We start from the raw sequence: 25,305 nt of genomic DNA, 5'->3' as shown, positions 1-25,305 counted from the left end.
AGCTTGGATATGTAACTCAAAGATCTAAAACTAAACAAAATACACTTTTTAGCAATGCGGAAGTCATGTCCGTGTTACAATATTATTCTCTATAAAGGATCACTAATTCGAACGCTTTTCTGCCCCTTATATGTGTCATACAGCAGAATCTTACCATCAAAATAGCTTTCTAGAAGATTACACTAATCCACTGGAACTTAGAGGCGGTGAATTGTAGGAACTACCGCCTCCCAGTTTGCACTGTTGAATGTATTCTTCACATCGAGAGTGACAACCGCTCAGTAACGGATACCCCTCCATTTGCCATCTCAGCTGTCCGAGCGACAGATTAGCGTTCAGAGTAGATTTACCTTTCCTGAATCTGAAATGGTTGTTGTACAGGCTGTCCGCACCTTCCGTATACGGTATTAGTATGTTGAAGAATAGCCTCTACAACAACTTGCCCGTCGTATCTAACAGAGAGGTAGGTCCATACCCGACGGGTCACCTGGTTTGGTAATAACATCAATTTCAGTCGGTTCCCCTGGCCAAGAACACAGGGTTTGACGGTGCCAAAGTAGAAGGTGCACCATAATAATACCCGTCTGTGAAACATATCACCTTCACAATACTTTGGCACACCTCTAACGGTTCATGATTTATCATGAAACGGCTGCATTCAGGCGGAGGATCTGTTAATATGTTTCGGCATATTATCAGGTCCTCTTCGAACGGAGGGACCGCCAGGGCTCATTAGTTACTTATAAACCAGTGCTGGTTGTTGATGGTTCAGTTCGTTTACACGAGCTGTACAATCCTTTGTACTAATCAGTAATGGTGTTTAAGTTTCGAAGCTAACGTGTGTTCAATCGTTTTATAATGCAACATAAGAATGTGTGTTTGGTGAAACTCTTCATTACACTCGTCGTTATAAAATTGGTGATAGTGAGGGTGCTAATAATGATGTTTGGTGATGATAATTTTTAAAATGGCATTGGAAGTGATAGTGTTAATGTTCTTAAATATTATACAAATAATAATTATATGAACCCTACTAGTTTAACAATGGCCACAATACATTTTGCAATAATTTCTCTGAAGATAAACACTATTGCCTAGTTCTTCACATATGCATGATAAAAGTGTTTATAATGACAGTGAGTGCAGAAGAATGGATCGAAGTGATTTTTTTTTTATTGTAACTTTCTTGATCTTAGTGCTAAATCGTAGTTTGAATAGTAATGACTCTACAGCAACAAAATAATGAAAAATTTAAGTTGAATATCTTTTAATTACTTAGTAATGGTAACAGATGGTAAATGTTAATAACAGTGAATTTATATGAAAATAATGTGACGTATTTTTGATGAAAATTTGTAGCTGTGATAGTGAAAAGTGATATAATGGAAAATATATCTGAAGTATATTACGAAAGTTGATGAGTGATATACGTGATAGTGATAGTGATAGTGAGTGATGAAATGAAATGGGGAATGAGGACCTTTTAATAAAACTATTTCGTTCTTCACTTTAACCACTCTAGTAGCATTTCAGGCCTTATCATAGTTTGATAGTAGTCTGAACTACTAGACTGCAAAACTACGGCAAGGGCTGATTGCTGCTAGCGTACACAGTGACCATTTGAGCAACATTGCTTAGGAACGTCTGTGTGATGAACGCAATAGAGGCTTATAAAATCAAATGCTGGGAAGGAGCTTAGGGCAGATTAAGAGTGCCAGTACTACCCCTATCGCTACCAAAAAAAAAAAAAAAAAACATCAACATCAATTTCAGTCGGTTCCATCCCGAAACATTTCCTGATCTATGCAGCGTTGCATCGCGGTTCTGAACATGTTCAGATCCGCGACGATTGCCGCTATTAATGCAATATTCGGGATACCGTCGAGTCCCGTTGCTTTATATGACGCGAAATTCGATGGCACAAATCTCCCAATTGGTGAAAAACGTGCCTTTGGAGCCGGCCTACTGATACCCATTCATCTGCAGCCTGGTGAGCCACCACCAGTCAGTGGTGGCTATAGTTTCAGGGTATGTTGCGGGAAGATCGCTGCACCTCGGGCGACTTTTCATGGAGCGCCATGGCCCCTCTGGCATTACAACCCTGTATGTGTCACCCCAAGGACTCGAGTTGGCACTCTGCCCAGACTACCCCTCCTAGTTTTGAAGAAACTCAGACGACTGTACTAATTTCGCTTCGTCTTTTTCGTACCAGTCAGATACATTACTGGTATATGCATGAAAAGGGAACTTAAGAGTATGAACCACCAAGTTAACTGATAGAACATCACACAATACCGACAAGTGTAGTGTCCTAGAGCTCAATAGATAAGGTAAAGTTATCCATGTAAGTTACAGCCTAATATTCCCATTTTTAGACTTCCGATAAACGAATGAACGGTGGACAAAATTTCAAAACTATAACTGCCGCTAATTTGGCCACATCAAAGAAGGGTGGGACATCGAAACAAAACTAATCATTAATTAATCACTCTATTTTATCAAATGACACCGATTGAGATAGCCATCGCTGGAATTCAGCACCGCAGCCAAGATGATATCACGATTCGAAAAAAAAATGCGGCTTAGTCATCAAATTGTCGGCGAGACGTAGACACTGACTCTACAGTTTCATATCTCAGCTGAAGTAGTGTCCAAGCCCAAATACCGCATAAGCTTGAGCCTTTTTTTGCGATGCTGCTAGCAACAATGTTGGGAGTTGGTGAAATCATCGCTCCGAAATGGAGACAAAAGCGATATAATTGGGAATTGATTAAAATTTATTTAAAAATTTACATAAATTTCGCGGTCGGTGGTGTGACAACCATTAGATACGGCTGCTGCTGCTGCCGTTCCTGTATCGGTCCCGTCCGGGCAAAACTGACCAAAAGATGGACGAGGAAGGCGAATTGTCTGTGTGGTGAATGAGCGTGTAAATGGTGGCTTATTTGGTTGATTTATTTATTTCTACCTTTGACGCTGCCGCAGGATGGGAATCATCTATTTTTTGTTCAAGCTCCGAAATCGTCGAAATTAGCACTATAATGAACTAAAATTGATACATCACCGTCAGTTCCAGGCAGATGTGGAATCGAATTAGTCGTGACGCGCTCACTCATTTAACGCTAATGAATATAACAACTTCAATGCCGAAATCCTTTGAAACCGTATTGAGTTTCCACGCAACTCAGCAGAGTACCTAACGTTGGATAACTCATAGCGCCGCAAATCGTTGAACTGGTTGAAAGACATCATTGTATTACACGCAAGAAGGCGTCAGACTGTTTATCAATAATTAAATCGGATGAGTTGGATAAATGGATACCATTGAGTCGATGAGCTGCAAAGTACGTGCATTATGCACGACCCTAGATTAACATATTACTGTCATCTGATTAGATTACAGATATGCAATGGGATTCACACTTTGTAAATTGTAGAACGAATTTTGCAATATCCTTCTGTACGTCAGCATACTGATGTGGAGTAGGGTGGCCCGTAAGGGCAGGTGATCTGAGAAAAATGGAAAAAAACGGTAAGTTAATGAATTCCAGCACATCAAAATCTTTTCGATTTCATTTAGGATTCGTTACAACTGTGTGAAACTTGTTTCGAACTTTTCTATCTAATAATCAGGGCCGAATTTACAAATGTAAGGGTTTTTCTTAAAACACATTTTAGATATTATACAATGTACTAAAATATGCTTTTACATGCTAAAAATGCTTACCGCATACCGTAATCCGGGGTAACATTGATCAGTTTTTTTTTTTGATATTTATTGAAATTTTCAGTTAAAAATGCAAATGTTGCTAGTTTTACATTTTTAAAACAAGTACTCACACCCATCGCTTGTGACTATATACCGTATTCAGTTTACTGGAAGCATACTTAACTTAAACTTTTTTTTCTGTTGTTTTTTTTTATTTAGCTGATATGGGGTGACAACGATCATCCATTAGCCTGGGACACGGTAATATGAAAAATTTAGATTCTCGCTCCAGTCCACTTTTTGGATTGCATTTTGCAATCAAGAACACCTTGAACTGCGGAATACGCCTAAAGGTAGGCAATTTCCTAAGGAAAGTCTACATTCTTCATAGTAATTCGTCAATTTCGCTAAATTGAAAGTACTTACGAAAATTTTGACAATGGAATCGCCGATGCCATTTTTAGTAAACAGCGCATTTCCCTTGCTAATATCATTTGCAAAACTTATGTGAGACATAAATTTTTGCTAATGTCATTAAAACTCAAGAAAATCATTGTTTAGAAAAATTGAAAAATTTACCCACGAACAAAATCTTATTTGATGTTCTTAAATTCGGATTGACACCATGAACCATGAAAAAATAGATTTTTAGGAAATGGTCTATGTGGATTTTATGGAAATGTTTGATGAAAAACTCAGTTTTAAATTTACATTGAGGATAAAAAATCATTTTCGGAGAAAAACAATGCTCTTTTTTTGCTAATTTTGAGTTGTAATTTACAACATTCGATTCTAAAATTGACCGATTTATCATCAAGTTGTAAGATTCTTGAGACCTACATTCAGTGACCCCAAATTGAGAGAATAATATATCTCTTTTTATTCAGGAAACTAATTGCAGTAATTGATCAACTTCATCCCAGGATAAAAAAAAACTCCACTCTTAGATATGTGTTAGAAATCATTCCAGGTGCAAATTTTTCAGCATGTGTTATAATTGGTCCAGAAGAACTCAATTTTGTGAGAATCGTATTCATTTTTGTGTAACTTTTTAAAAGCGTGTATAAGAAGACTGGTTTGCTAGGAAATCAACTGTCTTACACAATCTTCCGGCAATGTTCAAAGTTCTATATTCCTGCCGTTACAATCAGAGGACATGTTACAGAAAACAATGCAAGGAAGTTGCATGAATAAATATTGGAAAAAAGTGAATGTTCAGACTTGATGATATTATATATAAAGTTGTGTGCTTACCAAAAAAAAACATAAAAAAATGTCTATAGGTTGAAGAAAGTTTTGTGTACAAAAACAATTGAATATTTCCAAAAATTAATACAAAAAATAATCAAATGCCCAAAAATACTCATAAAAATAAGAAAATATTTGCCTATGGAAAACACTCAAGTAACCAGTAAGCACGATAATGCGGCATGGTAATAGCATTATATGCGCATACAGGGTAATCATTTGATGCATGTCAGTTTTATATACGCATATAATGCTAGTATAGTGCAAAGATATAACCGTGCTTCTCTGCACCACTAATGCTTATATAAGACCACGTGAGAAACGTCAGTTGTTTTCGCCAGGTTTTTAAGGCGAATATTTTGTGCTTTCGCGTACGCAGCCAGAGACCTTTCGCGCATGCGGCCAAGCAACTGGTACACGAGGTAAATAAATGAATGAATGAAAACGGAAACCTCGAATAGTATGCAAAAATGTAATAAAATGATTCAGATAATACTTCTCCGTATCAGACTTATTCATTTTGGTGGTTTTCATCCTGTTGAGGACTTGCAATTGCCACATTTTGATCCTCGTTTTATGATGATGAAATTCCTCATTTTGCGTCTCGAACCTGCGACATCCGTATTGTTGAGTTGTTGAAGTCCTGCTCCTCTGCTCCTTCGGCCACATAAGATGAATAGTATTGGAAAGAAAAGTGGCCAATTTAAACCATCACTTTTCCCCGTCATAAAACCTGCAATTGTAGTAGTGAAAAGATTTATGTTTGACTCCCTCTTACCACTATATGCAAACACAAAGCTCGTGGTATATCTGTCAAAACACTGAATGGCATTTAAACATGCGAATATAAAGCCAATATAGTGCTTGTTTAATGCCTGTATGCATCAGGCTTAGAAGCATTAATGATGCCGTAATAGGGTTTCTATGCAGCGGAAGTGCTGTTATAAGGTGTGTAAGTATTTGTAGTGCTATTATAATGCATGAACGCATCTATGATGCTGATTAAGGGCTTATTATTAGTGCTTATGGTTGCTTGGGCAAGGTGCTGTTATTATTGTTTGAAAACATCTGCACAAAATGTCAAAATTTTCTCTTTATTTTTTAATGATTTCTCATCAATAGATCGGCCGGAACTTAAAAACGATTTTTTAGAAAGTTGATTTGTTGTACAAAAAAAGCTACAAACAAGCATATTTTTCATTTTTAGGTTGAGCAACGTGACTCTTTTTTTTCTGGAACGCCCTAATTTAAAGTCTTATTGAACTGGACAGAGAGACACGAGACTCCAGTTCAAGGTGTCTTAGCCTCAAGTCTCGTACTAACTAATATGAAAGAAACCCATCAACTTCGCAATGCCTTTGCTTCATATCCACTTTTACATCATGCATATAAATGCGTCCGGTGCACTCTCGCCCAAGCCGTTCGTTCTGGCAGCAAAAAAAAAGATGATCGAGAGCCACCTGAGATTGGCTATTTGCCATGAATATTTTAATGACCAAGAATATCGGTAATAAATTCCTCATTTAATTTTACTGTACCCGTGTACCGGCGAGTGGACTCAACCTGCTGTGCGACTTTTTCGAAATTGCGGTGGCGATCTCTCCTGTCGTCCCTCATCCATCCCCTGGTGTGGAAAAATTGCGTTGCAAATACCGGGGCTTCATCGACGAGCTGGTCTGGTTTTGCTTGTCATTCTGGCCAAGTGCGAAAAGACTCTGGTTTTGAATTTATACACTTATTTGATTACCCTCGATCGGGGAATCGAAGGAATGTAAGATCTTTTGATCTCTTTCTGGTCAGTGGTAGAATACCCGAGCAGGTAATGAGAACTAATTGAAAACTAATTTTGGATGTTTGTATGTCTTCGTATGTTATATCTCAATATGCTGAGTTAATGATCGAGTCAACAACAAAAGTTTGTCTGAGAATTAATAGTATGATAGCACTCTATCAAAACAAAAACCTTTTAAAGTATTTAATATATTTCATCAAAAACATCAAATTGAGTAATCTATTAGTTATTTGTTATATATTAATGTGAATGTTTGCGATTACTTTTCGAAACACTCGTTAGGTAGAATTATCGCCTAATTTATGAGCTCGCCTCAAAAGCCATTGGTAATCATGTGTGCAGCTTGTTGTCACTGAGCAAACGAATGGATTTATCGTCAAGCTACTATTCACCGTGCATTTAAGAAAAATCTACACTTCAAAAAATTATATAACTTTTCCAAATAGTTTAAAGCGTACTAGAATACCACTACATAGCGTGCAATTATATCATAATTCAGGGAAAAATCTAAAACTAGTGATGCATAACAAAAAATTACTTAAAAGTTATGTTTGAAAATGTCATGTCAAGGTCGCCTCGTACCGTTCTATGTCACCATTTACCGTGCACACTAGTGCACCATTCACCGTGCGTATAGTTTTCTTCATGATTTTATTTCGTATCTTGAAGAAACGTTGTTGATGAAGTAACTTTGTTGCTAGTAGCGTGCGCACTCATTTTTAAGAGTATTCAAATCTTCATATACAATAAAAGCCATAAAAAGTTTAAAAATGATCTAAATTATTATTTTTCCATTAAAGTCGTTATAGGAGATTTGACTGTATTGTGCAAACCATCCCATATTGACTCAAAAATTAAATATAAAGTTGTTTAATCACGACATAACAATAAATCTTTTTTTTTATCGAATAGTTTCATGCCTTTTAAACTAATGCACGGTAATAGAAACCATATATATTGAAAAGGGGGTCCATTCACCGTGCATTTGGGTTTCAACTGAGGCACAATAAAAAAAATCTAATTTGCATTAAATCTCATTGCTCATACGATGAAATACATCTTACTTATAGTATCCACAGTGAAAACTTGTTAAAATTTTGGAAAATTTCATACTCTAACGTTAAAATGAAAAATGTGATTTTTTGGCGTTTCTACTAAGAGTGTTGAAAAATCTCATTATCGAACAGAATTCACATGATTTTGACTACATAAACTAGGTTCTTCAGAATGCTTTGTGACAAAAACTACTTCATTTCATCAGTTTTATCTTATTTTGCTGACAAAAGAATAATTTGTGAAAATTGTATGAATATTCTGTAGGAATTTGTATATGTGCACGGTGAATGGAGGCCGCACGGTGACTGGTGACTTAACGGTACACGTTATTTAGCAATACAACGATGAATAAGAGATCCTCCTCTATCTCATATTGAGGGTTACTCAACCTTATGATTTATCAGTTGGATATTGATGGTTGAAAAACGTTGTTGTAATTAATCTTGTAAAGGGTGCAGGACTTCTCTTGGACTGACGATAAAAATATACCAAAGAGTGCATCTATATAGTAAAACTTCCATAAGTCGATATTGCAAAAAATATCGAATTATGGGACAGATTATCTTTAGAATGCCGTTTGAGGGGACCATCATTCATCATCAACCAAGATATCGACCCATGGAGATTTCACCGTACCCATAACTTCATGTACTGAGTTCTGATGGGCAAATAAAATTTCAATTTGCATTTAAGAATATCAAATTTAGAAGCTAGATTCAGGTCTCGAAAACGGCTATCGAAAATTGCTATAAAAAACAAATTTGATATAATTTTGTTCAAATTTTAAAATCATATTGTGATCGGGTTACCAACAGACATGAAGTTAAGTAAACGTGCGATGAATTCATTTCTATGAGGCGTTTCTTCGAATCACATCCTTAATTGAGCTTCTAGTCATTCGACGACAAACAAATCAATTATGATTGACAAATGTTTTCGTCCATTTTCAAATTCAGTCAACATGATCTGACTTGTGGGCAACTTGGAGACAGCTAAACCGTTGATCTTGCTTGGTTAGTCTCTGCTGTGGAAATATCATCTCACGGTTATTCATATGCACGCACATGCATTCTTTGGTTTGCATTCGAGAGACCATGGTCATCTTCACACAATTTGTTTCCGACGCAGGTCTCGTCCAACTGTTGGATAGAACATATGGATGTCCAGTCCACCACATCATCATCATCATCGTGTATGTCAGTTGTCGCGCATGCAAAAGATGAAGAGGCACAGGCAAATTTGAATTTCAAACGACCACACTTCTTTAACGATGTCGTTTTCGATTGAGCTGCGGGGCTGGTTTTTAGTTAAACATTTTATTCACAGGTTGCTCGGTGGGCGAGACCTGATTGGACCACTCAGTGAATCGCACTTTATCTACAGTCCGCTGTTTATCGAGGATCATAAATGAAGGCGCCACGTTCTTAATCCCACGTCATCTTGGTGTTGTATCTTCACTGTTTAGTGACGCTACAATTCGATTTGCTGCGGTGACAAAAGTGACGAGATTAAATATGAGGTTCATGATGTTTTATAACTCTATTTATATCTTTTAGAAAATTCAAAATCATTTAATAGAACTCTAGTGGAACTAAATGGTATAGTACTAAAGTACTAAATGGTATAGTAAACATGGGTATTTTTTACTCTTGATTAAATTTGTAAAAATGGGTTAAAAAGCCTCATTTATTTGCTGATTTCGCTTTGGATTTTTGGAAGAAGCTTTCAAGTTAGTTGTAAAAAGCTCAGTAAAATATAAATGAAACATTTATTGTGTCTTATATGTAAATTATTAAAATTATAATTATATCTGACAATTTATAAGGTCCGATTGTAGGTAAGATTATCTTATGGCTACTGAAAGTCAACCACTGCCAATCCTTTATGAAGAATACAATCTGAATATTCTTTCTCGGAATTTCAATATAGGACTTGGGGCATCGCCTCCGGAAATTTGCCACATCCATAGCCAGGTTCTGTAGAATCAATACCAATGCAAATGAACCTAGCAAAACCACATCAGAAATTACTTACCTTGAAACATTACTCACGAATTTACACTCCATTGCGAATAGATCCGGCATCCAAAAAAAGATAGCACCATAAAAACCAAACGAATGCAAAACCAACTGCAAAATTGCGGTGATTATTTTCGAACAATCAAGCGTATTGAATACCCATTATTGTTTAACGAATAGAAACTGCATGATGGGGATTAAGTACCCTTTTTATGACATTTAAAAAATACCATTTTTTCTGACAACTTGGTACTGATCATAAAAATGGGTATTTGGAACTCATTTAATGGGTACTTGAAAGTTAGCGTGTAGATGATTTTTTCGGCTCCCTCAGTTTCCTAGTGTACAAAAATAATTGGCGCGTCAAGGATACCAAGCATTTGACCACAAGGATCCGGAAGATGGACGTCTGTGCCGTCCAGCGCTCTTGTGAGAGTATTGCGTCGTACAGCTGATCAGGGCTCATTCATTTATTTCATAACGCTAAAATTGACCATTTTGGACACCCACCCACCCCCTTGTAACGCTTTTTGTATGAACATTAATGAATTTTTGTATGGGCCGTAACATCCTTTGGACACCCACCCACCCCCTCTAGCGTTATGAAATTTGTGAATGGGCCCTCAGTGTCCGTTCTCCAATATTAATAGACTTTTTTTTTTTGAAGAAAAAACATGTTTTTAATAGAAAATACTGAATTCGTTGAAAATTAGAATTTTTTGTTACTACATGACTGATTTTTTCTCATTTTTTATTGAAAACCCGTAAAGTTGTAATAATTAATCTTGGACTGTTCAAACATCAACTTCGTACAACCGCAAAAAGAGATGTGTAGATAAGAGAATAGTGTTCGAACTAATTGCAGGCCGCACAAATGTAGTTGCGGGCACGTACGTTGCACGGCCTTAGATTAAATAATTCGCTAATCCTGAATATGATTGATAGCTTTTAAAAGTCCTTTTTCTCTTCTTCCATTTCAGATTTTTTCAAACAACTGCTCGCTGAATCCAAAGCCGAGTTTCACGCAATGTTCAAAAGAACCTATGGAACTATCTACGAGCAGAACGCGTACGTCTTCGCCGACCTGTTTATTGAGTTGGAAAGGTACTATGCAAACGGCAAAGTTGATCTAGGTGAAGCAATGGATTCGTTCTTCAACGTGCTGTACCAAAAGATGTTCACCGTACTTAACTCGCAGTATTCTTTCAACACAAAGTAAGTTTGCCGACCGACAAAAAGCGATGTTTTCACAGTTTTTGAATTATTCTAATTGTTTTCAAATGTTGCCCTTTCAGATACCTGGGCTGCGTTAGTGAGCATATGAAGGAACTGAAACCTTTCGGCGATGTGCCCGATAAGCTCTCGGTACAGATCAAACGGTCCTTCGTGGCGACACGTACCTTTGCCCAAGCTCTGAATTCAGCTGCCGAAGTAGCCAAGAACATGGGGAATGTAAGTAGCTTTCTACTTCTCTTACCGCCGCCGCAGGCAAACAGAAATATATGTGTAATTGCTCTTGCGAGCGTGTTAAATTATGTTCTTCCTTCGAAAAGCTGACGACATTAAGCATCAAAAGCGCTCACTGTCTGTGAAAGCAAATAAAAAGCGGCATCTTATTTGCATTTCCTCTCTTCTTCTCTATCTGTCTGTGGCCCCTCAGGTGCGGTTAACAGCTGAGTGCACGGCAGCGTTGACAAAAATGAGCACATGTAATACTTGTGCGGGGTTCCTGGAGAAGCCATGCTCGTCCTACTGCGTGAACGTGATGAAGGGTTGTCTACAGAACTATCTGGAACTGGACGCCGAATGGGACTCGTTCGTGGCCACGATGGAACGGGTGTCCGATCGGTTGCTGGGCCCGTTCAACATAGTGATGGTCGTTGAACCGATCAACATCAAAATCTCCGAAGCTATTATGAATTTTCAGGTATGTAGCTCAAGTATCAGTGGTAGAATAAAAGATTTTCATTTAAATTTGAATATAAATACCGTGAAGTCCCATATTCTGCGCACCTAAGACTTTTTAAATTTTAATTAGCTATAGGTAATAAATTAAAAAAATATATTGCTCGTAAACTTGGAAACTAATACTCATCGATCTTTTGAAAAGGAGAAAAATATAAAAACTTTTCTATGTAAAGATAATTTTTAGATAACGAATTATTAATTATCCTTAAGGTTTTCCTTGTTCCAATTTCTGCACATTATTTTGTTAACGTTATTTATCCAGATCAATAATGTTCCTAATCCTACGTTCCTAAACTTTCTGTGTAATAGTTAAGCTGTGAACTCCATAGTCACTTTTGGTATAAATATTATATTTAAACTTTATCGCTGATTAGAAGATGCCTATGCATATTAGCAGAACTCATGAACTTACCAACAACTAGAAAGATCAGAACAAGTTCGAATCAAACTTCTTTCTCACTTGAAGGTAGATATTATTTTCTATAAGCAACTTAAAAGAACTTTATGTAATCTGAAGTTTGATTGATTGCTTGTTACTTAAAAGTGAGCTAATTATGCCAAAATATGCCATTTTTCCGATTTTTTGGTTGTTTGAGTAATGTTACTCCCGATGACGACATCAAATTAGATAATGGATTTAGTGCAAGTGCGCAGAATTAGGTGTGGTCACGATGTATAATAGCAGGATATAAATCTTGCTACCCAGGTACCTATAAACCGTACATTAGGCCCAATTCTTTCAAATGGTGCTATTCAACGAGTTATTGGCATTAAATCAGCCATTTATAAACATTCAATGCGATTAAGCTCGATATTAACGTTATCTCTTCCACTTCTACAGGAAACGGGCCAAGATATTTCCAGCCGGGTATTCCAAGGCTGTGGCAAGCCTACTCTAGGACGCAGGAGGAGAGCAACGAATCTGGTACCGCTGGTCGAACCAGAGCTTATCAGAAATAGACGAAGCAAAATGAACGAGAACCGAATCCAAGACGATAGCGACATTTTCATCTTTGACGACGAAACCGTTCCCAACGAGCGGCAACTAACGAAACGTTCGGCTCAGGAGTCGTCCAGCCGGGAACTGAAGTACGAACCGGTGCAGTTTTCCAACGGAGAAATCCAATTTACCAACAACAATAGTCCACCTAGTCATCATCAAGCACCGAGCCCAAATCCCAATACGAACCGTAGCAATAAGAGGAAAAACAACCGGAAACAGACTGACGATGAGGATAGCACCCGGGAACCGCTCGACAGATTGGTAAAGGACATCCGTCAGCGGGTAAAGGATTCGAAACGGTTTTGGTCCAACCTACCGTACATGCTATGTAACAATGAGGAAGTCGCTGCCTCGCCCAGTAGTGATGGTAACTGTTGGAACGGACACACCGTTGACCGGTAAGCGAATACAATCTTGTGGTCCATCTACTGAGTAATATATATATTCTATGTTTTCCCACGACAGATATCTACACGGGATTGCCTCCGAGTCGGAGAAGAATCCGGAATTCCCGAACCGGTCGGCAAGCAATAGGCAAAGTGCAATTGTGCAACAACAGTTGTTCACGTTGCGCACTGCCATCAGTCAGCTGAGGAATGCCTACAATGGACACGACGTCGAGTGGACGGATCAAGGTAAGTTCAATTTTTGGCGTTTCATGTTGAGATTTCCGTAGTGAAAAATTAGGGTTTATTGCGGTTTTAAGACGGTTTCAGAGCTTAGGACAGGGTTGAATCAATATTAAAACCTTCAATGTTACTACGGATGATAGTCGTACAGTGCATTTCATCTGGTTCATCTTATCAAACGCTACCTATAAATCGGTGTGTATGGCGTCTACTTAGTGATCAGTTTCTGTTTGGCGAATCACGAATGATGCATTATTATTTATTTATTTGGTTTTACATAAATTAACTTGACAAAACCTCGCCAACAATATTTCCAATTCAGTTGTCTCATGGCCGAGTGTAGTGTAGTGCACGATAATTTTCACACTCCAGTTTGTCGCCCTTTTTGTACATAGAGTATATAAAGCCATGCTTCCACTCCTCCGGTAGCTGTTCCGTTTCCTAGTATCTGACTATTAGCGAGACAAGCGGCCATCTCGATGAGTTCAGCTCCGATACCATCCTTGTCAGCGGCCTTGATGTTTTTGAGCTGTTGAATGGCATCCTTAACTTCCCCCATCATGGGAACTGGTTGGTTTCCACTGTCCGCTGTGCTGACGTAGCCATCGCCTTTGCAGTTCTGACCTTCTGTGCCTGTGTTCTCTGCGCCATTCAGGTGTTTATCGTAGTGCTGCTTCCACCTTTCGATCACCTCGCGTCCGTCCGTTAAGATGCTCCCATCCTTATCCCGGCACATTTCAGCTCGCGGCACGAAGCCTTTGCGGGATGTGTTGAGCTTCTGACAGAACTTTTACGTTCTGTCATCCTTTTTTTTAAGTCGCGCTAGATTGTTCCTAAACGGGCGTCCGTACCGTACATCGTTGATGACGGATAGTTTTGGGCGCAGTTTCGCCATCATCAGGTAGTGGTCGGAGTCAATGTTAGCGCAATGATAGGTTCTGACGTCGGTTATGTCGGAGAAGTGCCGTCCATCGATCAAAACGTGGTCGATGTGCGATTCTGTCTGCTGAGGCGATTTTCAGGTGTACCGGCTGTGCTGGAAATAGCTGCTACAAATGGCCATATTCTTGGAGGCGGCAAAATCTATCTGTCGTAGGCCGTTCTCGTCCGTCAGTCTCCTCCTGCAACCTGAGCGTTCAAATCTCCTATAATGATCTTGACGTCGTGGCTTGGGCAGCGGTCGTACTTGCGTTCGAGTTGCGCGTAAAATGCGTCTTTTCATTTGTGCTTCCGGAGTGAGGGCTATGCACATTGATTATACTGAAATTAAAGAATCGGCCTTTGATTCTTAACTTGCACATTCGTTAATTGATCGGCCACCACCCGAGCACACGCCTTTGCATATCACTCATCAATATAAAAGCTATTCCCAGCTCACGTGTGTTGCCGCAGCTCTGGTAGATAGTATGGTTATCTCTAAACGTTCGCTCTTGTCCAGTACACCTCCTGCAGCGCTACGATGCCGAAACCGCGGGACTTAGGAGAGTATGCGAATACTTCTGATGAAGTTGAGAGATTTGCAGTTCCTCGTACTGAGTTTCCAATCGCTAGTCCATTTCCGTCGCTGTGGTCTTTGCCGTTTGTTCTGATCCGTATTCTCTCGTTGACGTTCTAGTGCTGATGTGTTTTTACGGTTGGCTTGTAAAGTCTGACACCAACCCCCTAGATTTCCGGAGAACCATAGTGCGCAGTTTAGCTTAGAGTCCTTCTCTAGCACTCGGACGATGTTTAGCAGCCACAGACATTGTGAACAGACACTATTGTGAGCCGCTCCTAACATGGAGTGCAGACGCTCCAGGTTTGCAGAGGCAAAAGCAAGTTCGATTCACAATTTCACATTACTAATCGCTTTCTATTTGATTGTTTCTTGCAGAAGACAACTACTACGGTAGTGGGTCCGGCGGCGGTAGTGGATTCGATGAAGACGACGAAGCCGGATCCGGTCTGGGTCCGTGGGAGGTGGAGGAACGTCACCGGCCAGACATGCCGGACTATCCGATTGGGGTTTCGAAAAGTGATATCAACAACGGTGGTAGCACCGGTGCTGGTGGTGCTAATAACGAAATCGAATACACCGGTCACAAGAATGTCCCCACGGTGGAAGGTGGCAGCGGCAGCAGTAGCGGTGGCACATCGTCCACCGCTGGCAGTGGCAGCAGCTCGCGAGCTCCACAAATGTCCATTACGCGAGCGTTGCTGCAGTTCTTCCTGCCACTGGTGATTGCGTGGTTCGGTGGACTCTTCGCCGATTTGCTGTGATTTGATCAATAAGTAGCTGTGTAATTTGTATATTTTAACCTTATTGGTTCGTTTTTAACTTATACCGACCATCCAAAACGATTTTTGTATGATAGGCAGAATGTGAGATTCTAGTTCTGCCATGTGCGCGATGCATGCGAGCGCATGTCCAGAACAACAGATGTGAATATATATATTTATAGGTAGCCTCTTTTTTAATTTTTCAATAACATGTGTTTGTTGTACTGTACAAGATTCAAATTGTGATGAGATTCGGTTTTAGGCAGTCGAACGGTGCATTTTTCCAGTCAAACCAGACGTAGGGACTCACGTGATACGTAACAAATCTCCCTTTTAGCGGATGATTAACCTCTTGATTTCAGTAACTGCGTGGAGTGTGGAGTGTCCAAGTTGACGGTGCCACATGGTACCGAACTGTATGTTTGTGTTTCGTTTATCGTGTGTGTTAGCAGTCATATACCTGAAGCAAATGCTGTAGCCTTCCTTCCCATATCTACTTAATTTTAGGAGAATAAGAGTATTATTGTTTTGATTTCAATAGGAACACGATAGTATTGGACAATTTCAGTAATGAAAAATTGGAAAACTTTGAGTGTAAATGCAGGATATGCTGAATGTGGCATTAAATGCTAATTTGATGCATTTATTTTCTCACATAGGTATTTAAATCATGAAAAATGTGATTGATATTTCCCAATTATTTCATAAACAGGTTCTGATACTGATCCAAAAAAATTATTACAATTCAACTTTCCTACTGGATCCAATAGCATCTATTATTGTTATACGAGCTTACATCTTCTTTCAGACAATCCAAACGGTGCTGAATGTTTTAAACTATCGATATCTTCTAGCACTCCTCTGTTAGCAAACCTCTAGGGTAGATGAAGCAAGATGAATAGCCTAACGTTGAACTAGAATTGAGGCTACTCAGACTTTATTATTTTGGCAAAATTACTGAAATTTTTTTCATTGGACAGTACTACTTAAAATTTTCTTACAAATAAGATGTTTGACATACTTTTCGTAAAACACGATGTTTTACGTTTTGCACAAATATCTTGAGGCAAAATGGCACCCACCAAAAATCCGGAAGAGATGCTTTCTGAGAATATTACCGTTATTACTTTGTAAAATTTTCTCAAGACATCCGTAAAGAAATTCAATGGATTTCTGATAATAAGAACACTAATCTGAGCAGCAGGCTTTGTCCCAGTTGGGACGTTGTTCCTAATGTTTAGTCTACAGTCCGTGCAATTGATTGAATAATGTGCCCGTGTATTTGTTTAATCCTGCATGGTATCACGAGTTTCGCTTATTTTTTTCTAGAATTAATCTAGCCATTTATCAAGAGATCTTTCAAGACTTTCCTAAGAATTTTGTAGGTCTTTAAGAGATTTTTGCAGAAGTTCTCTTCTGCAAGAGTTGATCAGGTATTTTCCTGGAGTTAAATCAGATATTACTTTAGGATTGCTTTTAGGAATACCTACCGGATGTTTGTCCAGGAATGCTTTCAATATGTTTTGCAAAATTTTCTTGGCCCTTCCTTGGATAATTTAGAAGATACATTTCGAAAGGAATCCCTGCAAGAACCTCTCAAGTAATTGCTGGAGGTATCACCAGGAAAAATTACAGTCTGAATTTTTCAAAGAGTAATAAACAGAAATTTTCTTTTGTAGCCAGATGTTCGGAACGAATGGCATTTTCGAAGCCAAAAAGCTTGTTTGAGATTGGTCTATAGTCTCCAACGTAGCTTCATTTTTAATTAGTTATATGGAATTGAAAGTGAACTTGTAACATGAACTTGCGAAAGATACTAAGATGTATGCTTTCTGAGTGTTTTCTCCATTTGACGACTGGTGAGAATTTTATTAACCCTCTAATACCCAAATTTTTATTTTTGATCTAAATATCATTTTTAGTTATCTTAAATCATTCTAAACACGTTTTGGGTAATAATTTTTTGTGGGCAAATCTATGAATTTTGGTTTTTGATTTTTATAATTTTTATTTTTGAACATCCCTATTCTTTTTCATTTCTTTTTGAAGCTTCTTCTAGTTACTGATTTTTGGCAGTAATTTTAAAAATATTTAATATTTTTCTGGAAATTTCTGGAAAGGCACGACTTGACTGACACATGATTAATGCTGTCAAGTAGCTACAAAGTTTCATTTAAAATTTAAATTGAACTTTTTGGAAGTTGAAAGTCTGAGAAGCCGAACTTCTTATTGAATTGAGTCAGAAAAAATATCATATAAATCATATGAAAATATATAGAAAATTCATTAGATTAGTTCGTGGAGATTTCGAGGATACCCGTGAGAAACTTTAAGAGGAATCTATGACGATTCTTCAAAAATATTTCTGCAAGAATCTCCCAATATTGGAATTCTTTAAAAATATCCTCAGAAAAATTTTGGAGGAATTTATAGGAAAAGTTGAAAAAAAAAATGAGTTATTGCAATAAAAGTATCATTTTAATATGAAAACTGTCATTTTTATGTCTTTATTAACGAGATTTTTAGCCCTGGGCTAGTTCATCTCGGGACCAACGGCTTTACTTCCCTTCCGAAGGAACTCGTCACTATAGGTTTAACACCATAAGTGACTATCTCGGGGATGGGATTCGATCCCAAAGTGTCAAATAAATTTTAAAATCATCCACAACAACATGGCATCGGACAAACAATGAAAAGATACAGTTGAACGGATAATAAACTAATTCAGTTTTGTAAGAACAGCGCCATCACCGTTCTACTACTAATATTTCTATTGTTGAAATTCACCAATAAAAGAATTAGACAAAGCATGGGAATGGGTGTACCAATAGCTGATCAGCTAAGAAAACTATCTGTATAAAATCAAACAATAAGTCCAGCGATTCTATTATTACGTCGTCTGAAAGCTTTTATTCTGGGATTTGTAAGAACAGACAAAAATAGGACAATTATGCAAAATCATGTTGTTGTATTTGATATCGCTTCAGCCACTATAGGAACACATGTACTTATAGTAGCACTATTTCTAATCTATTTGTATTTCACAGCGCCAGTGATTTTCAAATCAAAATTGTATTATTATTATATGTATTATTTACACAACTTCCATGCACTCAAATGGAGTAGAAAAATTCTTAATTCTTTCATTGTCTTGATAAGTAGTGCTTTAGGTATATATACGCTATATACGTGGCAAGGCAGCTAAAATTTGTGGAACCATCATGGATCATCTTTTGGACCAATTATAGTTGTGAATTCAAGGTTTACTAAAGGTACACGCATCTAGCATGGGGTTTTATTTAAAACTTACTTTTCCGGGAAGCCGACAGGAACACAATTGCATTTGGTCACATTCGTCCCTTCGATAACATTTTCTATTGATGCGAAGGAAGGGGTATCACGCGATTTCATTATTAATATATTTAGGCCTTATTACCACTCTAGTCAAATTACAAATAGTTTACGAGACCGTCTTCCTTCGCGCTGAGCATACGTGTGATCCGATTCTATGCCAGAACAATCACCCCAAAAGCACCATATCGAGCGGATAAAGCATTTTTTCTTCTTCTGTTCAAATGGTACTGCGTCGCATTTACACACTTTACTGCCTAGAAGTTGGAACCGATTTCCAAGTGACTGCCCTTAATCATTTACTTTGCCAACCTAGATCCACTAAGTAACGCTTTACGTACAGTTAACGACCTTGTAAATAATACTTTGTAGAACATTAGCTAGTGTATGAAAATAGACGTGATTGAGTGCGAGAGGGAGAGTAACTGATCAACACATGTTTGGTATATTTATTAACTCCTTTTCCGATCAAAATGATATATGTAATTTAATTTATGTAGTAAAATATGTTTAATTAGCGCTAGATATCTCTCCAAAAGTAAGCAAAAGCATACGCTCCGAAGAGCAACGTGCACTCCTTCCAGCTAACAAAATCTCAAATCTAGAATGAGCAATACTATCTTATTTTCAAGCAAAAGAAGAAATAACTCTGTTGCAACTCATCTCCTTGTGACACGTCATTAAGAATTACAGGGGTTTTAGAATCATAAGATAGAATGTGAACAGAGATGCGAATCGCACAGTACAGCCCAGCCATGGACTGTATTCGCCGAGTGGAAAAGTATTTGCAAGAGAAGAAGGCTAACAATACAATCTACTTACAAAACCCAGTAAACCCAGTCTTTGCCTTCGGGATGAGGAGACAACCAAATTGTCCCGATATTCAATGTGTGGAAACACAAACCACAATCCTCAAACACTAACCAGTCTTCGAAAACCATTAATAAAAAAATGTGCAGCACAAAAATTGATACCTAACTAACGCATAGCATCCGACTATTGTCCCGAAGCATTTCGACACTTTGATGTCCATTAGTGAAAGCAAATGGCATGGTGATACCTAACGTAGAATATTAAATTTAAAAAACTGAAGAGTATTTGACTATATGGAAATATATACGAAGAACAAGTAATAAAAATATCAATTTGTAAATGTAAGGCTTCTTTTTTTAATATCACAATCATTTTCGCCTCAAATCCATTGCGGTTCAAAAAAAAAAAAGATTGTAAGGTACCGCGGGGCAAGTGGGTAAATGGGGTAAGTGAAAACAATTGATATATTTTACTGAATATGTGAATTAAAGTTTTAAACTCATGCGTAAACCTTTGAGGCCATTGAAAACTTTACGATAGGTAAGAGATTTCTGAGATTTTTCAGCCATTATTGCATAATAGAGCGAAAAATTGTTAACCTGTCTATTGTTACTCCGTAACAAGTTGGCGGCGTACAATCTTATTTTAATATTTTCAGTGGAAAAAAGTTGCGGAAAATAATGTCCTGTACCACTTCTTAGTTGTTCTCTGTGACAGTCTCAAACTGCAATAAAAAAAGTTTGAGAATTAATTCGACGTAGACTTAAAAATAACTAAATTTAAACACCGTCAATTTTCTTATCAGGTGGGGCAAGTGAGAAGTTTATCATTGAAGATTGAGTTTGTGTTTTTTCTTTAAGTAGCCATAAGTAAACATGGTTCGCAATTATCATAGAAAAACATAACGTGCTGATAATTCAAGAAACACTATACTCAAGCGTTAAAAGCTATTAGAAATCATGAAACTTTTCTAAAAGATGTTGCCAAACATTACAATATTAATATGTCTACTTCGGGTAGCCAATTAAGACGTTGACTGAAAAATTGCAATATTAGAGAACACACGGAAACCTCGTGGAATGTCTATGTAAAGCTAGTTCAAAACATAAAAATGGGGTATACTGCCCCTCTTTGCACAACAGTCCCATGTTGGAAAACGACAAACTGAGAAAAAGACGATTGAAATGTGGAAACAATTTCGCTCCATTTTGAGTCTCTATTTGGCCTAAAATGTGTTAAATTTCTACATATCACTGTTTGTTGAGTACAAGAAAAAAAACTTATAAATTTCTTTTGAATTGAGTTTGAAAATTTGCTTTAAAGTGCACACCAATCGTAGCGAGACTGTTATGCGATTATATACAATATAATATACAAATGTATTTGCATACCAGTCCCATCATGTTCATCGGCTCGTTCGACAGCTACTAAAACACTCATTGTTTTTAATGCACTGGTTGTTTTATTTGCTATTTATGTTCTTTGGCCGTAAAAATTAGTTATTGTAGTACAGTCAACTCTCCGTAACTCGATATTAAGGCGACTATCGAGTTAGGGAAATATCGTGTTAAAGAACACAAAATCAGGGTAATTTTGGGTCAAGGGACCATCGAGGTATCCATGAAAACCCACATTTACTACAAATTCTGTAACTCGATATCGAGATACGGAACAGCGAGTTGAGGATAGAATACTGTATGTCCATGGATGAATCACCAGATAAAAAAACGGATTGAATGCTTTCTCAAAACACACGTCATGATGTGGAATGCGCTTACAGTCATGAATCATAGTCATGAAAGACCCAGATGATCATCTTTTGGATAATGCGGAAATGGAATCCGATGGAAATGATTCGAGATGTTCCAGAACAACCTGATTCAGGACGAATCTAGCTAATCTGTTATATGGGAAATCCAGAATGACGAAACAAATTTTTCAGGCAACTTCTGTAAGCCGTGACCGCAGATCTAAAATACAGTGGCTCGTGGGATGCGCTGAGCCAAAGTTTTTCTGTATTTTCCCAATGAGCAGATGAAGAAGACGATAATTGCTAATGGTGTTTATATGGAAATCTTGCTTTCGCGTTGACAAGTTCATTTTGCACACTTACAAGCCAGTACTCCTTAAGTCAATTTTACCAGTTATCGAAAAACGCAAAAATAAGTTTTAGTTCGATATTCCTGAACACCAGCAAAGAATCATTACAAAATTTAAATAAAAAAAAAATAAAATGAACTTAATTTTTTGTTGTTGCTAATTTATTTTTATTTCTCTCGTACCACCCAAATGATAACCTACGGACCTAAAAGAAGATTAATAATTGCATAAGCCTCATCTAAAATGAAAATCTGTAATGCATCGTAATTGAAAATACATAATTATGTGTGATACCCACTAATTTAAAAATATTTTCGTAACAACGTGAATACATGACATTTACAATACCGTAAGCAAGTGTGCATTAAATACAGTCAAACCTCCATGAGTCGATATCTGAAGGGACCATAGACTCATGCAAACATCGAGTCATGGAACAGAAATGCTTTGAAAAGCTATTTGAGCGAATAATCATAGTTACCATGAAATTTTGTTTAAGTATGATTCCATGAGTCGATATTAAGACATAGAACATCGACTCATGGAGGTTTTACTGTATAATTGATTTCTCTTTACTTCTCTACACATCAGTGAATAACTAGTAGTACCGAGAGACCGTATGTAGTGCTCGAAGTGGTACCCATTCTGAGCCCGACCGTTGTACGGACTTTGATGTGTCTGTTATGCGAATATTTTCAAGATGGGACAACACAAATGGGGTTTGTTTTTGTACAAGTTTGGAACAAAGGCTACTTTTTTAGCAGTTTTTATCGATCTTCTGACGATGTTGAGTTGGTTTATGCAACAAACGCAAATCGGTCAAAATTCGACATGGGACTGTTATGCGATTATGGGCAGTATAGGTCTATCCACATAAAAAAGATTCTAAATACTTTATAGAAGGATCCCGTTCGATTTCTCCCGAAGAGTTATCCGACGTCATATTCGACTTTCTCAAAAACAAATAACGAGCGGTGGAAATTCTACAGAGCAGAAATGCAATTGCTGTTCTATAATGTAAGAACTAACATTGGAAATGTTGCAGTTATAATGTTGTCGAATCATTTCAACTAACATAACTAAACAGAAGAAAATTCAAGTGAAAAGAGTAACATTTTCTTTGTTTACATGTCATTTATATTATTGTTCATTGGGAAGCCTTAACAAATGTTAAAGCTAATAGAAATCGTGAATATAACTGTTTGTTTTTGAATTTATTGTCCAAAACGGTAAACTTTTCACTTGCCCCACTTTTGGGGCAAGTTAAAAGTAAGGAGACCTTTTGCAAAAACTTTTTCTGTATTTTTTTCTTCAATTTTCTATAAAAATCAATATCAGTATGCTGCTTATATTTGGTGGGAGTCAAGCTAAAAAATATACACGACCTCATTTGTTTCAATTTAAAGTCTCTAGAATTTGAAGAATCTCAACTATGGGAGTTCCATTACCCACTTGCCCCACGGTACCTTACTTTTTTGTCTCAAAATATCATGAAAAATGGAAAACCAAACAGCTTCTATCTGAACATTCTATTTTTAGGCAAACGATCATTTCGAATGAGCTCGATTTTATACTTTACCATGGGAATCTATTTTTCTGTACACTATGGATAAATTGGATTACTAAAAATTAAAGATATTACAGGAAGTTGTTTAGTTTGCTGCTTTCCATGCTATTTTGAGAAAAAAACAGTCCCTTTTTGTTGTTACTAAAATTTTTAATAACTTCAGAAGAAGATGTGATAGAAAGTAGGTGTCTCCGAGAAAAACACTGGTTTTGCAGTTGTGGGCATCTTTCTAGAATAAACTTTTTTTGCTAAAATCATTTTACAACAAGTTTTTTTTTATTCTGGTTCAAAAGAAGAAGTGATAGAAAGTTTGTGCCTTCTAGGAAACAATATTTTTTATTGTTGACAACTTTCTAGAAAAAACAAAATGAATAATAAAAAAAGAAAATGTTATTCTAAACAATCTTGATCTAGGGATATTTTATACAAAATTCGCTGTAACACGGTGTCTGAAGATCGAAAAAATTAAGCATCATTATCCACAACTTTTCAGAAGCAAAAATGAAAAAATACTCAAAACTGCTAGGTGAATAGATTACTAATATTTAATATGAAAATAAAACTTATGGGATACTCTCCAACTCTTCAGAAGACACCACCTTTATAAGATCACGTTTAGACATCTAGTACACGACACTGAAGAAGACCGTACAGTTGAGGTCGAAATACGCGTATCTGTCAAAGGATACAAACTCTAGTGGAAATAAACGGTATAGTACTAAATTCGTTTTTTTTTTCATCTGCTTATAGGTATTCTACTAAACAGCTCGAAGATTTATTATCATCATAACTACTGAATACCAAATTGAGATATGAATGAGCCCTGCATAAGAGGTATAATAGCTCAAATAATACCTTCTGCATATTCTACAAATACCAAGCTGATAATTAGATCAGATATTGCAATACCTAAATAATACATGATTGTTTTCATATAAAAGTAAAATTGTTCAATAGTAGTTCAATACCTCCAGCAGTCCTCAATAGCTATCGAATACCAAAATGAAGTATTTTTAATTGTTTTAAACATTTTTTTCAAATACCATTATAATACCAAAATGAGGTATTGATAACTGAACAATACCTAATTGTGGTATGATACCAAAATATGGTATGAATAAGTTATTGCGAGTTATTCTTTCCTGCTCGGGAAGAAGTGATAGAAAGTCGGTGCCTTCTAGAAAACAATATTTTTTATTGTTGATAACTTTCTAAAATACACATTTTTGTAAAAATCATTTCAGACAATGTTATTCTAAACAATCTATATTTATACAAAATTCTCTGTAACACGTGAACAAACGTTTGCACAAAGTTGGTGTCTGAAGATCAAAAAAAAAAATCAATCATCATCATCTACAACTTTGCAGAAGCAAATAGGGTAGAAGCACCGGTTTTGGCCATACGCCAGTTGTAGCCATAGGGGATTATACATCGTTTTACATAGCCAATCAGCATGAAACCTTTTGTGTTCAGTAGATCACATTCATATGATAGAGCTACATTCATATACACGTCCAAATTGATTCAAAACATAAGAAAAACAATTAATTATCCGAAAAAATGGTTATAGCTCAGTTTTGATATTTTACACACATAATATGGATTGAAAGCTTGCATTTGACATATTTGTAGTAAAAATACGGCTTTTCATTTAATTTTTATCCACATTTTCTCTTAGACTGGCCAAAACCGGTGCTTTTACCCTATAAAAAAATACTTCAAAACTGCTAGGTGGATAGAATACTAATATTTTATATGAAAACAAAACTTATGGGATACTCTCCAACTC

At 37.0% G+C, this 25,305-nt stretch overlaps 1 protein-coding gene across 1 annotated transcript in view; it reads left to right on the top strand.

Moving 5' to 3' along the window:
- LOC5577324 (glypican-4) overlaps positions 1 to 16,855 on the top strand; it is a 150,132-nt gene extending 133,277 nt beyond the window's left edge. The window contains exons 3-8 of the mRNA XM_021852669.1: positions 10,804 to 11,038; positions 11,119 to 11,275; positions 11,484 to 11,750; positions 12,633 to 13,192; positions 13,260 to 13,429; positions 15,297 to 16,855. Of these exons, the coding sequence (XP_021708361.1) occupies positions 10,804 to 11,038; positions 11,119 to 11,275; positions 11,484 to 11,750; positions 12,633 to 13,192; positions 13,260 to 13,429; positions 15,297 to 15,682 (1,775 nt within the window). The 3' untranslated portion in view covers positions 15,683 to 16,855. The remainder of the gene's footprint in view (positions 1 to 10,803; positions 11,039 to 11,118; positions 11,276 to 11,483; positions 11,751 to 12,632; positions 13,193 to 13,259; positions 13,430 to 15,296) is intronic.
- Positions 16,856 to 25,305: the final 8,450 nt, after the last annotated feature.

The sequence above is a fragment of the Aedes aegypti genome, chromosome 3 (assembly GCF_002204515.2).
Source record: "Aedes aegypti strain LVP_AGWG chromosome 3, AaegL5.0 Primary Assembly, whole genome shotgun sequence".
Lineage (NCBI taxonomy): Eukaryota > Metazoa > Arthropoda > Insecta > Diptera > Culicidae > Aedes > Aedes aegypti.
Note: the sequence above shows the minus strand (reverse complement) of the source record. Positions and strands in the feature narration are given on the sequence as shown.